Source organism: Blennius ocellaris (genome assembly GCF_963422515.1).
Source record: "Blennius ocellaris genome assembly, chromosome: 4".
Taxonomy (NCBI): Eukaryota; Metazoa; Chordata; class Actinopteri; order Blenniiformes; family Blenniidae; genus Blennius; species Blennius ocellaris.
The window spans coordinates 23,358,066-23,371,318 of record NC_137653.1 but is presented as its reverse complement, the minus strand read 5'-3'; the positions used below and the strand labels follow the sequence as shown (position 1 = coordinate 23,371,318).

The window sequence follows — 13,253 nt, the reverse complement described above, 5'->3', positions numbered from 1 at the left end:
GTTGGATTGTTATCACGGCATCATCATGACACTGATCTTTACAACCACTAAGTCCCAGGAGTGCATGGACTGGGAGTCATGACACACTTGAGCCACTGTTATTTTTATTGTGCATCTACTGAGCATGTGCAGAACGGGATACTTTGAAGTTGGACATTTTGGTTGAGAACGTTATGAAATATATATAGGTTTGCTTTTCGGGGGAAGAAAAAGAACAGAACAAGACAGAATTGGTAGTTGATGAGTCACACAGGTCAAATTTCAGGTACAAAAAAGACAATATGTTAACATAGTCTTCAAATAAACGCTGTGGGGGGCCAGTACAGTAAAAACCACCACAAGTGATAAACACATAAAAGCAGGGAGTCTTTTTTTTAATCAGCTATGGCTGACTGACTTTCATGGTGCCTTTGTGGCCAGCAGAGTCAGCAGTTTCTGGCTTAACATTTCACTTGGGAAAGCTTGTTAAGACTGGTTACAGTTCATAGCTTAGAAAAAGAACTTAAGAGCAGATTGGTCACTCTTCAGGATGTGGAAAACGACTCGTTGCATATACTTAGTGCAACGTAGGGTGTGTTTATCCTCCCACTTCAACTAGTGTTCCTTCATGAGTGATTTATTAGCATATATAAACTTGCAGGTTATGAATAGATTGCCCATGTCGACACTAAATCAGCCTTGATCAGTGATCTTCGTGATTCGAGGCACATGTTGCTGTCCAAATGTCCAGGATTGTGAAGTATGGCGATGATCAGACCTGCATGTTGAAGGGGGTCTGGATTGATTACGTATTCAGCTTGTTTTCCACACTGTTTCTACTCTGTTCACTCAGTGCAATCTTTTCTGACTTCTAATCAGCCCTCGCCTCCAGACCAGAGTTGGAAATGAACTTTTGGTCAGCCTGCCACTGGGGCTATTGCATTCCAAAATATACCACCCACACATATTTCTGTCCTTTTTTTCCAGCCTCCTCTTTATCTGTCAATGTGTAACTAAATATGAACAGTAGTGTGCAAGGAGTTGTTTTTTTTAGGTACATTATTGTCACAAAGGTGTGTGGCTTGATTTCAGCTCTGTGTCACAGGGTTGATTCTCCCTGTGCTTCCTTTCAGACCTAAATATAATATTTATTTATATTTTTTTAGGGGGGGGGGGTTTCCATTCAAGGTAGACAAGAGAGCGCGAGTGATAGTGGTCATGTTACCAGTTTGAAAATTCTGTGATATTATTGACAGTGACAAGAGAGACTGTAAATTATGTTCTGCCAAAATATGAAGAGGAGGCAAAAGATAGTTTGTACAACACCAGCAATTGAATCACCGGACATATTTGGACCAGCAGTTTGAGGGGCTCACCCACCAGCGATGCTACATGTTATATATGACGAAAGTACGCCCCATACACTCTGAACCAGTGAGCTGGCACGTGTGGTGGCACACAGCGTCCCTCGGTCTACAGTATACAATAGTATGCACGTTTTTACAATCTCACCCTGACAGCATGGCTTCAATGCTAGTTTGATGTCAATGAGGTAGCTAGCATTCATGGCAGCATCACCGATATCTCAGCTGAGACATCTTGAGATATGTTGTGTGATTTCTCCCACTCTTGAGAAATTAGTTTTCAAAAAATCTATGTTTTCTTTGAAATTTTTACAGTTCACTTGGTGGTTTGGCCAGATTGGTGCCTCTTGCGAGACAATTTTGGCCCAGGGGCCTTATGTTTGACACCCCTGCTACAAACACAGAGAAGAGCCTGTTGCATGCTGTATGTCATCCACTTTTTCCAGTATGTGAGGCAGTGCTTCAAAAGAATAGAGATTAATTCAATGCCTGTTTTATATTGCTCTAATTGTCGTTTATATTTCATTAATTATTTCAGTTATTTTCAATCAATATATGGAGGTGTTTGACCTCTACATCATTTTTTCTCCTTTGACAATAGTGACATTTGATTTTAGTTTCTTTGAAACAATGTTGAAGTGATTCAGAATAATCAGTCACAGCCATGACCTTCTTGTAAAGTATGAAACAACATTATGAGTGCACACTCATAATTCAATCAGCTCAATTGTCAGACGTCATTCGCACTTAACTGGGTATTTATATATATATATATATATATATATATATATATATAATATGTTTTCTTTGTTATGTATGTGTCAATATGGCTGGTAGGTTGAGAAAAACGTGCTGAACTGCAGCCCTGTTCCAGACTGTGGGCTTGTAATGGGTAATACTAAAGGGCAGACTCCTATCTGTGCACAGAAGTCTTTGACTCGTCCTAGTGATGTGAATATAAATAAAGTCATAAATGAAGTCACATTGCCAAATGTGATAAATCTCTTCCAGAGCAAGTCCTTTCCCCTGATGCATCCTCTGAATCTTTTATGAAGCACCTCTGATTTCTCTCCTCTTTACAAGCTCTTCACTGGTCACTTTTTGCTCCGCTCGCTTAAAGAGTTTTGTGTTTGCTGTCTCACTGTGTTACGACTTTCTTTGATCCAAATGAGTGCAATGTCTGCTGTTGATCATTGATGTTAAAAGCTTGTCATGTATTGTCTCCTTTTTGTAGGAGTAATGGGCGAATACGAACCCAAAATAGAAGTTCATTTTCCTGATTCGGTTCCAGCTGCGAAGGAGTCGGTGGTGAAGCTGGAATGCTTTGCTCTGGGAAAGTAAGTCAGCCTGATTGTGTACATGCCTGTGTGTGTAGGTTGATTCATGCATGAATTAAAGCTTGGAGAGTAAAGAGCCTTGGCATGAAAAGACACGCATGCACACACACACACACACACACACACACACACACACACACACACACACACACACACACACACACACACACACACACACACACACACACACATACACACACAAAAAGAGCATGAATCAAAGTTCTTTTAACGGCATCTGAAATGTGAGCAATCACACTCTGATTTTTTGGAAGCAGTAATTCACAAGGCGTCTGCCTCCTTCCCTTCTGTGCCTAATCGCGCTTTGATCATAGCAACTGACAGTTGCAATCCCGGGAAACTTTTTGTTCCTCTCTTCCAGCCCCGTCCCAGAAATAAGCTGGAGGAGAACCAGCGGCGTCCCGTTCCCCAGCAAAGTCAAGATGAAGAATTCAAACGCTGTCCTCGAGATCCCTAATTTGCAGCAGGAAGATGCGGGGACGTATGAGTGCATGGCGGAGAATCGGCGTGGCAAAAACGCTGCACGGGGTCGTATTTCGTTTCATGGTAAGTGAGTTTTTAAAACTGAATGAACGCGGACCGGCTATCCACACATGTATAGGACAAATTTGGTTGAAGAGGTTTTCCAGACACTTTTTCCGCCACTTGAGCAGTGTCCAAAGCACTTTACAATGTCACATTCACACTCCAATTGGTGGAGTTTTCGGGCCACGCGGTGGTGCAGTGGTTCTCAGAGCGAGATCGTCTGGGTTTAAACACTAGCTGGTTGTTTCTGTTGTGGAGTTTTCATGTTCTACACTTGAGTGCGTGGGTTTCTTCTGGATTCTCCAGTTTCCTCCCGCACAGGATGAAGCGGATGGATGGAAACATGGAGGCTAACTCAATCTTCAATCCAATTGATCTGACTGAAAAACTGCCAGGAAGCAGTGAATGTTATCTCACAGGCTTCCTATAATTTACAGTCAATATTCAAATCTGTTTACCAGCCTTTCTTCCCGCTTCGTGCTGATAATCCTTGTTGGATTTCAACTGAGTCACAAGTTTAAACTTGGGTGCGAAGCGGCTTTTACGGCTTCATGATTTCTGATGCCGCTCTTCACAAATCCAGTGCTCCTATAATTAAAACACGTGTTTGAACAGGTAATCCTTTCCATTTATTTCTAGCCAAACCTCACTGGCTCCAGACAATGGCGGACACGGCCCTGTCCATAGAGGAAAACCTTTTCTGGGAGTGTAAGGCCAACGGGAAGCCCAAACCCTCCTACAGCTGGCTGAAGAACGGGGACCAAGTGGCATCCGAGGTAAGAAGATATCACAGGAGTAAAAAAGATAAGATAAGAGGATGCACAGCCTGCAGTTTCATGTGTGCATGTGTTCCTATTTGCACAGTTTATGCTCTGATGCTTAACCTGCATCGTGCTTCGTGATCCGTTCTCTTAGTTGCTGTAATATAGCTGCTTTATATGCTCATTTCCATGGCACATCCCAATTTTAAATACCTGGATTTGCTTAAAAGTCAGCTGTGTCAAACATAAGGCCCGTGGGCCAAAACCAGCCCACAAGAGGCTCCACTAAGACAAAGGCCCCGTTTACACAACAACGTTTCAAGTGAAAAATTATTGTTTTAGCATTTACGTTTCAGAAACTTTCGCATTGACACAGTAACGTTTTGAAAACGATGTCCATTTACACTGAAATGGCAGAAACGCTGAAAAGGCCACAAGTTTTCGCTGTTGGCTGTTTGGGTAATGGAACCACACACACGAGCATGCAGAGAACAATACGTACACAGACATACAAATAGAAAGACGACGAAGTTGGATTGTTATTCCAGTGACTCTCAACTATAGAACCATCTATTCCTAGGAGAGTATGGAAGTGCTGGGAGTACTGGGAGTACTGGGAGTACTGGGAGTACTGGGAGTCATGACACTCTGGAGGCCACTATTATTGTTATTGGCCATCTAACTATGTACTGTGGTGTGCATTAAAGTTGCGTTTTTCCCATTTCTGCCCAGATGGAGTCGGAACCTTTTATTGAAAAGTTGTGTTTCCAGTGATTGAGAGCTCCATTGTCATGTCAATAGACAACCAAAGATTTTCGTTTTCAATTGAAAATGTAGTTATGTAAACAGGGCCTAAAACAATCGGATACTTTGGAGGACATTTGAGGAGTCATGCAACAGATCCTGCATGTATGCCTGCACTCAACAAGCATTTATGTTTAATTGAGTCAACATATATGACAATTCGCTGTTGCTGGGCTTTGATGGGCGGCAATCATAAACTGACTCTATCTGAAAGTCGTGCAGATGGAGATCATATGTATTATCCTTAACGTTATGCATTGTCTCTGAATTGGAGAAACGGTAATGCATGTTGATCCAAGGCATACACTCACTTCACGTTGACTATCGTTGCAGGTAATCTTGCTTTGTGATTGGATCTGAATGCTGAATGTCAATGCTGATTTTACCTTTCTGCCTTGATAGTAGATGTTTAAAGTGTGTGGTTGCCATCAGGGTGGCATTGTTCCTCTCATACTGTAGCACTGAGGATCCCTGATAAGTATATTGGGTAAAGAAAAAAAAGAAGTAATCATCCCAGCTGTCATCAGCGTTTTTCCAGATGAACAACCACAGAAAGTAAATGACACTTTAATACTCTGTCGCTGCTTTCATCGATGTTGTTTTTCTTCGCTGTTTATCCACGATGCAGGTTAACAGGCTTCTCTCTTTCTATTCCGGGCTGGATGGCTATGTGAAATTACTCAAGGCTCTTCAGGCCTTTTGTTTCCCTTTTTTCTCCTTCCCTGCTGTCCCCCTCCCTTCACGGTGCTCCAGTAATTGCTGCGTTGCCTTTGGCTGGCCTTGCAATGGATATGCAGAACTGTTTCTCTCTCCTCCGCAGGGTCGGGTGCAAATCGAAAACGGGGCCCTTTCCATAACCACGTTAAACCTGTCAGATTCGGGGATGTACCAGTGTGTGGCTGAAAACAAACATGGCATTATTTATTCCGGTGCCCAACTAATGGTGTTAGGTAAGATTGCCTTCCCTCCTTCTGCTTTTATCCTGCTTATCTGTCTGTGCGTTTGATCATCTCCGAAGATAAAAACCCGCAGCCTTGCTATGGCGCTCCTCAGCAATCAGTCTGCACACTCATTTGATGTCACCATGGGCTCTGCTGGCAAAAATATGAATCTGATAGAGTGTCTCATTTTACTTTGGGCCGTTTCATCTATTGATTTGGATACGACAAACACATTGCTTTGTGGTATTGTGCACGCTTCCTCATGTAGACGGGATATTGATTTATTTGCAAGGCTTTGATGACTTCCATCTGACTGACTCGATGAGAAATCCAATTCTGCCTTGATACACATGCCATGGCACTTAAGGGTCCTAATGATTGCTCACAAAATGTGATGATGAGTGTGGACAGTGGCTGCTGGCTGGAAACACGACGAGGGTGGACGGTGTTCATTTAGTTGATGGGTGGGCGTCGGCCTCGAGCTCGTGGACTTCAGAGCTGCAGTTTGCTCTCACGAAAGAATCAACATTACACCTAGTGATGGATTACTGTGATGATGCGAGTTTGGGTAATAGCGTAATGCTGTTAACTGTTGGCAAAACAATTCATAACTCAGTGACAAAAAGAGTTGAGTTTCTTTCTGTGTGGTTCACCGACCTGTCTTTAACTTTAACGCTTACCTTTTCACTGAATTCATCCTTACCCTCAACAACCCTGAACAATCAATTGGAAACAGGATAATTGTTCAGATGAATTTCACGTTCAGATGGCAATGTTTTGAAACCGAACACATGGAAACGACACCATTCCGGAAATTATGAAAAACTGGTCTGCATGCCAGGCCACCAGTTGGTGCTGTGATTTTATAAAAAAAAATTGTATCCAACCACCCACACATACAAAGTTTTTCAAACTCTCTTTCTTCAATGTATTGACCATCGGTCTCAAACTAAGATCCTGGAGGTCCACAGCCCTGCATGTTTTCCATGTCTCCCTTCTTTAACACACCTGAATGTCCTGATGGTTCATCACCACGTTCAGCACAAAGCCAGATACCAAGCCACTCATTGCAATCAGCTGTATTGAAGCAGGGAGACATGGAAAACATCCAGGGCTGCGACCCTCGAGGATCTGAGTTTGAGACCCCTGATATAGACCCTCTCAGTATCTACTGTATGTAGTAAGTAGGAACCCACTTATGCAGATGAAGGTGTACTAAATGTACACGTTCTTAGAGCAGCACAAATTCTTGGAAATCTGTTATTGTTGTTGGCTTAAAGACGCATGGATGCAGGTACTATTTAATGCGAAGTGCAACTGTGTCGTACTGTGAGTCTCAGCACTTTCCCAGATTTCATACAGATAGCAGTGCGTTCTGACAATGTTGCAATTGGGATGTCTTTTTTCGTGACTCCCAACTCTGTTGTGATGAAAACGAACAGCCAAAGCACAATGAAAGTTTACTGTTTTCACTTGTAAGAAAGCTTCCATTTCCTCACAGCAACATAATTGATGGCCAACTTTAGGCAATAGTAGCATTGGCCTCCATATCTCAATACCTGTGGTGCTTTCACAGCCCCTAATAAGGGAGCCTTCCTACCGAAGAGCGGTCTGCCTGTTGGTTATTATTGTGTCTTTGTTTTTTGTTTTTATTGAATTACACATTCTCAGTAAAGTGTCTCTACTTTAATGTGAAGCTCCAAATGTAATAAATTATTTATTGCATTTTTTATGTAAGAAAAAGGAACTTGGAATTGTTGTCACAGACACATTCTCAGGCCCCGTTTACACCACAATATTCTCAAGTGAAATTTGAAAAGGTCGAACTTTTTGAAAATGCTCTGACTCCATGTCCTTGTAAACATGGGAAAACACAAACATTTACAACATAGTAAATGACAGAAAGTTATTTTGCACATGCATAAGTAGATGGACAATAATAATGGTGGACTCCTGAGTGTCTTGACTCGCAGTCCATATTTTTTGCTGTTTTATTTGCCGTTTTATAGTTGACAGTCACCCGGAATAGCAATTCCACTTCCCATCCGTACCATTTGTAATGGTTGTTCGTGTGTTTTCATTACAAAAATAGCAAAGAGTGCCAACTCATGACCTGGCATGCTAATGACATCATTTTCACATCATTGTGTAAATGTGAAATTTCTGAAAAGAAAACATAAAAACAATGCATTTTTACTGCAACCGTTGTGTAAACGGTGTCTCAGTCACTTGTCCAGGCTGCATGACAGCTTCTTCACCTTGCCTCTCTTTGTGAATCTCATGTCTCTCTGTCGCTGTGTCTCTCTCTGTCTCTGTCTCTCTCTTTCCCGACTCGCAGCTTCGCCTCCGAGCTTCTCCAAGAGTCCGCTGAGGCCGCTGCTAAAAGCTCGCTCAGGCAGCGAAGTCACTCTCGAATGCAAGCCTGAGGCTTCGCCCTCAGCAATTAGCCTGTGGAAGAAAGGGAATGAGATCCTGCAGAGAACTGAAAGGTAGGATAAAAGTCCGAGTGCGTACTTTCATTCACGTTCAGTGCCGTGCCAATGGTGTATTTGGCATTTGTGCGGATGCATAAAGGGAAAGGCTAATGAGGACCGTCGGAGCACTGTACCCGCTAGGAAAACTGCATGTGGCTAATAATCTGTGAGCGCCGTCGTTTGCGCTTGTTGTGTGAGATGAGGATGTGAGACTCTTATCAACACAGCATTTGTATCGTTTAACCCATCATCACAGAAGCGGTTGCAGTTTCATAATTTCTTCCAAATGGTGACGAAATCACAAGAGAATTCACTTTTTCGTGTTTGTTGCGAAAATGCCTGCCGGGGGGCCTCAGGGCCGCAGAGACTGTCAGTGTTTTTAAAAGCCGGCTCAAAACCCACTTTTAGCATTTAATTAGTTGACTATTTTACTTGTTATTCTTTTTTCTAATTGTAGTTAATGTTTTAGCATAATCCTTTATTTAATTTACAAATTCATTTTATTAGCTCATATTTACTTATTTTTATTGGTTGATTATTTTTACTTTTTTATTTTCTTATCTTTTATTTTCATTTACTGATTCACTTCATGAGCTCTTATTTATTTTACTCCAGTGTCTCCCCACGAGGGCCCTCTACATTGCGAGTTGAGTCTGGTCTGCCTGTGGGGGGGGGGGGGGGCGTCGTCCTGGGGATCGTTCTGGCCTGGAGCTCAGCACTGTGGTTCACTGACCGTGGTGTGGGCTCCTGGCCGGCTGGGTCAGGGCGGTCCCTGTGGCGGGGCCCTCCATAGCATAGCTGGAGGTTCTCGATGTGGACGGCCCCCTCGGGTGGTGTTTTCTCTCCTGGATCATCAGTGCCCAACCATTCTTGTATCAATCATATAGCAGTTTTTATATTCTGTTAGGGGCAGTTGGGGTTGGTTGTGCGTGTGGTTGGGTGTCGGTGAGGGTGTGTGTGTGTGTGTGTGTGTGCGCGTATGTGTCCGTTCATGCACGTGTTTCTATTTCATTTTATTTTAGTTTCTCTATTTCATGTGAAGCACTTTGTGTTGCAATTTTGTGTTTGTATGAAAAGCGCTCTATAAATAAAGTTTGATTTGATTTAGAGATTAAATATACAGAGTGTGACACAGTGAAAATGGATGTGTTTGTGGAGGATTTGTAGAATTTGTGTAAATAATAGGCCTCGTTCTTCAGACTTTTTATACATTCACATAAAAGCTGATGTGTGTCTGATCACCTCACAGTCCCCGTCGGTGCATTTGATTGATACTTTAATTGGATAATATAAAGGACTGTGGCACCATATTTGATCACGGACACGTTTAGCTGCCTGTCTTGTAAATTTTCATCACATTGTACGACTGGATGAGAGTTTATATTCTATTACAGTTAGATAGTTAAAAATATTTAACATCTAGACACATTGTTAACCTATAAACCTTTAAATTTGTGGAATTGTAATCAGACTCAGACTTTTCCAACTGACATTTTAGTCAATAAATGGCACATAATGAAGTTACGTTTGTGACACTAAAAAGATCAAATGGTATTTGGACATTTTGCACCCTTTTTTATATTAATCATTAAAAGGTTCTGAATAGACCCGTTTTCCCAAGACTCAGACTCTAAGACTCAGAGGTAGAGACTTTCTGCAGTTCCGGTTTGGGTTAGTGGATAGAAGGAGAGAGAAGTAGAGGACAGACAGACGGATTGTGGAGGGAGGTTCAAACTCTGGTTTAGGGAAGGGGTAGGCATTCTCTATTCCATCTCTGGCATTCCTGAAGACTTTAACTGTTTTACCTGAAAAGAAAACAATATTGCTTTTACACGTGATCACCTGCAGATGTTACTGTACTGGAAAGATGAGTCGCCTTTGCCTTCTATTTGTTGGTTGAAAGATCCGTTGTCCTTCCTCCACCTAGAGACAGTGTAAATGTGTGAATGGTTACATTGGAATACTATATTCTGAAAAACGTAAAATCATTTATAGACCTATGTCCACTCGAGTTCTTCTCTGAATAAATTAGACAATATGATTGGAGTAAATGCCAACTGGCTTTGCAACCTTATGCACAATGCACAAGGAACTTTGAATCTGCTTTGAGTGTCGTAGGTTTGCTTTGTTGGTTGCTTTCATCCACTACCACAAACAGGAACCTCATGTTAGTAAGTTTAGAGGGCTGGCTTTATTTATGTTACACATACGGTCTGAAATCAACTTTTAAGCTTTAGGCTTGTTTTTAAGCTGGTTGGATTTTCTGCCTCAACCAGGACTCAAACCAGGTTTCACCACATTGAAGACTCTGATGTAAGTACATAAGGTTTGCAGCTGACCCCAGTGGCAATGCTCAAACAGTACGTGCTAAATCTTGTTACTTACATCAAAACATGTCAAAGGAATCCTGTCAAAGAAAACCTACTTGCCTGAACAAACTAAACTAACTCCATTGAACTAATACAGTTCTGTCTTCATCATTGCTATGTATGCACCTTGAATACATAACCTTCATTATTTTGTCTCACACACTTTCTGGTGCGGCGATAAGTTGCCAATGAATGTCTAATTCCGGGGTGTCAAACATAAAGTCAAACCTTGGCCAATGAGAGGCTCCAATCTGGCCTGCCAATGCAAATGGTGCATTTCTTTCACAGAAAACACAGATCTTTTTCTCAAATTTCTGAAGATTCGTGGACACAACACAACACCCAGACCTGAGCTGAGACACCGTGAAAGTTCGCAACCTCAAACTAGCCTCAAAGCCCTGCTGCCAGAGTGAGTTTATAAAAACACCCATAATGCAACAGCTATAGGATAATTTTTTTTTTTTGACATTTCTCTGTATTTTACAATAGAAAGCTTCATTTACATTGGCTTAACTTTACGATTGGAGTGATTTTCGGTCGTAATTGTTTGGTTTTGTGAAAATATAGACATTTATTCATCCCACATACCAGTTTGGCCTGCTCCAGATGAAACTGGGGTGTATGTGGCTCCTGAACGACAATGTGTTTTACACCCGTATTCTAATTAGTGACATCCATGTATGCATATTTCAAATATTTTCCTCTGCTTGTTGTATGCAGAAAATATCCCAGCTCATGGTGTTATTCTTTAATCTAGCCACTCTGAATTTGAAATAGAAAAGCCCTGCTGTATTAAAAACCCCAAAAAAGGTCTCTTATTGAGTGCTCTATGAAGAGTTAAGCACATACAAGATGATCAGATGTATTCACCGCTGAGGATCCATCAGCTTTCCCATGACAGAAAGAGTTTATCTGTAAAACTGAAGCTGTAATTGCTTTCCCAATTCCTCATGACATACAAAGTCATACATGACTTTGATTGACGCTATTTCCCCAAGTCTCACTGGACTGGAAACTCCGCAGGCTGACGTGATAAAGACAACAAGGAAACATCAAGCAGCCACTTTTCCGCTTTACAAAGTGGCTGCTTCAATTAGTTTGTTGTCTTTCTCTCTCTGATTTCTCATTGAACACGTCGCAAGATTTCACACAAAACTAAAGCACCAATTAAAGGTGGGAATCGCAAAAGCAAATCGGAGCGGAGCAGCTCATCAGCAGAGTTTTCGTCATCCCGATTAGAAAAGATCGGACGGCCACTAAAAGCTCCCATTTCAAGGAGAGACACGTGCACACAGTCGGCTGGGGAGGAAACAGCTGACACACGGCGCTGTGGAGAAATGCTGTTTGAATCACTCCCACTTATTGTACAGGAGGTCTGAAAAAGAACAATACAAGCAAAGCATCTCGTCAGAAACGACACTGAATCTCTTCAGCTGGCTCCAGATGGGAAAGCCGCATCTATAGCAGTTGAAAATTGGTCCAATTCCCAAGCCTACTGACATTTATCGCAGTATATGTGAAGCCCACGAACGCTTTCAAGGTGGATGTATGCAGACACTCGGAGGAGAAATGTTTCCTCATGTATGCTGTCATGCTGGAAATTGGAGCGGTGTTTAGAAAGATGGATTTTGTACTCATTTTAACTCTGAACAGCACGTCGGTTAAAGTTGGATCAGTCCTCCAAATGATTGGCATTTAAATTAAAATGTTTTTAGACTCGAACCTCTGTCTTTGCAACTTGCAATGCAAATGAGAACGCCATATGTAAATCATGGCACTTAGAGCTCTTTTTCACTGAGCCAGCAGCCTCTAAAATGCTTTACAAACGTTATTATAGTCTCATTCAACTCAGTGTACGTCTAAATGGGAGTATCAGCACTTTTAACCAGGAATCATCATGACAATGTGGCTATGCTATGACTATCGCAAAAGCAAATGCAGTCTCGTGTGTTCAATACTTTGTTCTAATGCCATATTTATCCACTGTCATCAGGATCTCTCACACCTAATATCCAATGTCATACAACATTATCAACCCAATATTTAAATAATGCTGGAAGCATGATCTCGTTACTTTTTAATTAAACAAAAACTCCGATTTCATTAGACACGTTACAAGTGTGACTTTTCAACAAGAGAAATCACATTTACACAGCTGCACTATATAATTGTAACCTAATGTTACTCTTGCTTTATATCAACTCTTCATTACTGCATATGTTACCTTGTGAAAACTTTCCATTTGTCACATGTTATATAGTTGATGTTGAGTTTAGCTTTTTGACCTGATTTAGATCAAGGTATGTGATGTCGCTGTAGATGACCGCACCACAAAGAAGATTCAATACATTGTAAATCATTTTCAATATATATTACAAGTTATTGTAATTGTTTTGGATAAATCTCGCTTTAACAAAAAATTAAAAGTGTTTGGGACAGTGGTGGTTTAGAGGATGCCAGAGCAAGACCCTGGACCCACACCAGCTCCCCAGAGTACCCTGATGTGGCTGGATTTCCCCCTGGAATTAATAACGTATGTTTTATTATGTTGTCATATTTTATAGAAGACAGTATAATTTGTAGAACATCGCCTCAAACATATTAAGTCGGTTGCACTTAAATCTAACTGTTTTTACTGCTTCAGCAATCCCAGTCACAAGGGCGCCAAGACACTTGATATA

At 41.5% G+C, this 13,253-nt stretch overlaps 1 protein-coding gene across 1 annotated transcript in view; it reads left to right on the top strand.

The window, feature by feature from the left end:
- Positions 1 to 13,253, top strand: part of cntn3b (contactin 3b) — a gene marked incomplete at both ends in the record, with an annotated part of 71,374 nt that overhangs the window by 32,774 nt on the left and 25,347 nt on the right. Inside the window, 5 exons of the mRNA XM_080495259.1 lie at positions 2,578 to 2,680; positions 3,060 to 3,244; positions 3,863 to 3,999; positions 5,609 to 5,738; positions 8,068 to 8,218. Coding sequence (XP_080351385.1) covers positions 2,578 to 2,680; positions 3,060 to 3,244; positions 3,863 to 3,999; positions 5,609 to 5,738; positions 8,068 to 8,218 — 706 coding nt within the window. The remainder of the gene's footprint in view (positions 1 to 2,577; positions 2,681 to 3,059; positions 3,245 to 3,862; positions 4,000 to 5,608; positions 5,739 to 8,067; positions 8,219 to 13,253) is intronic.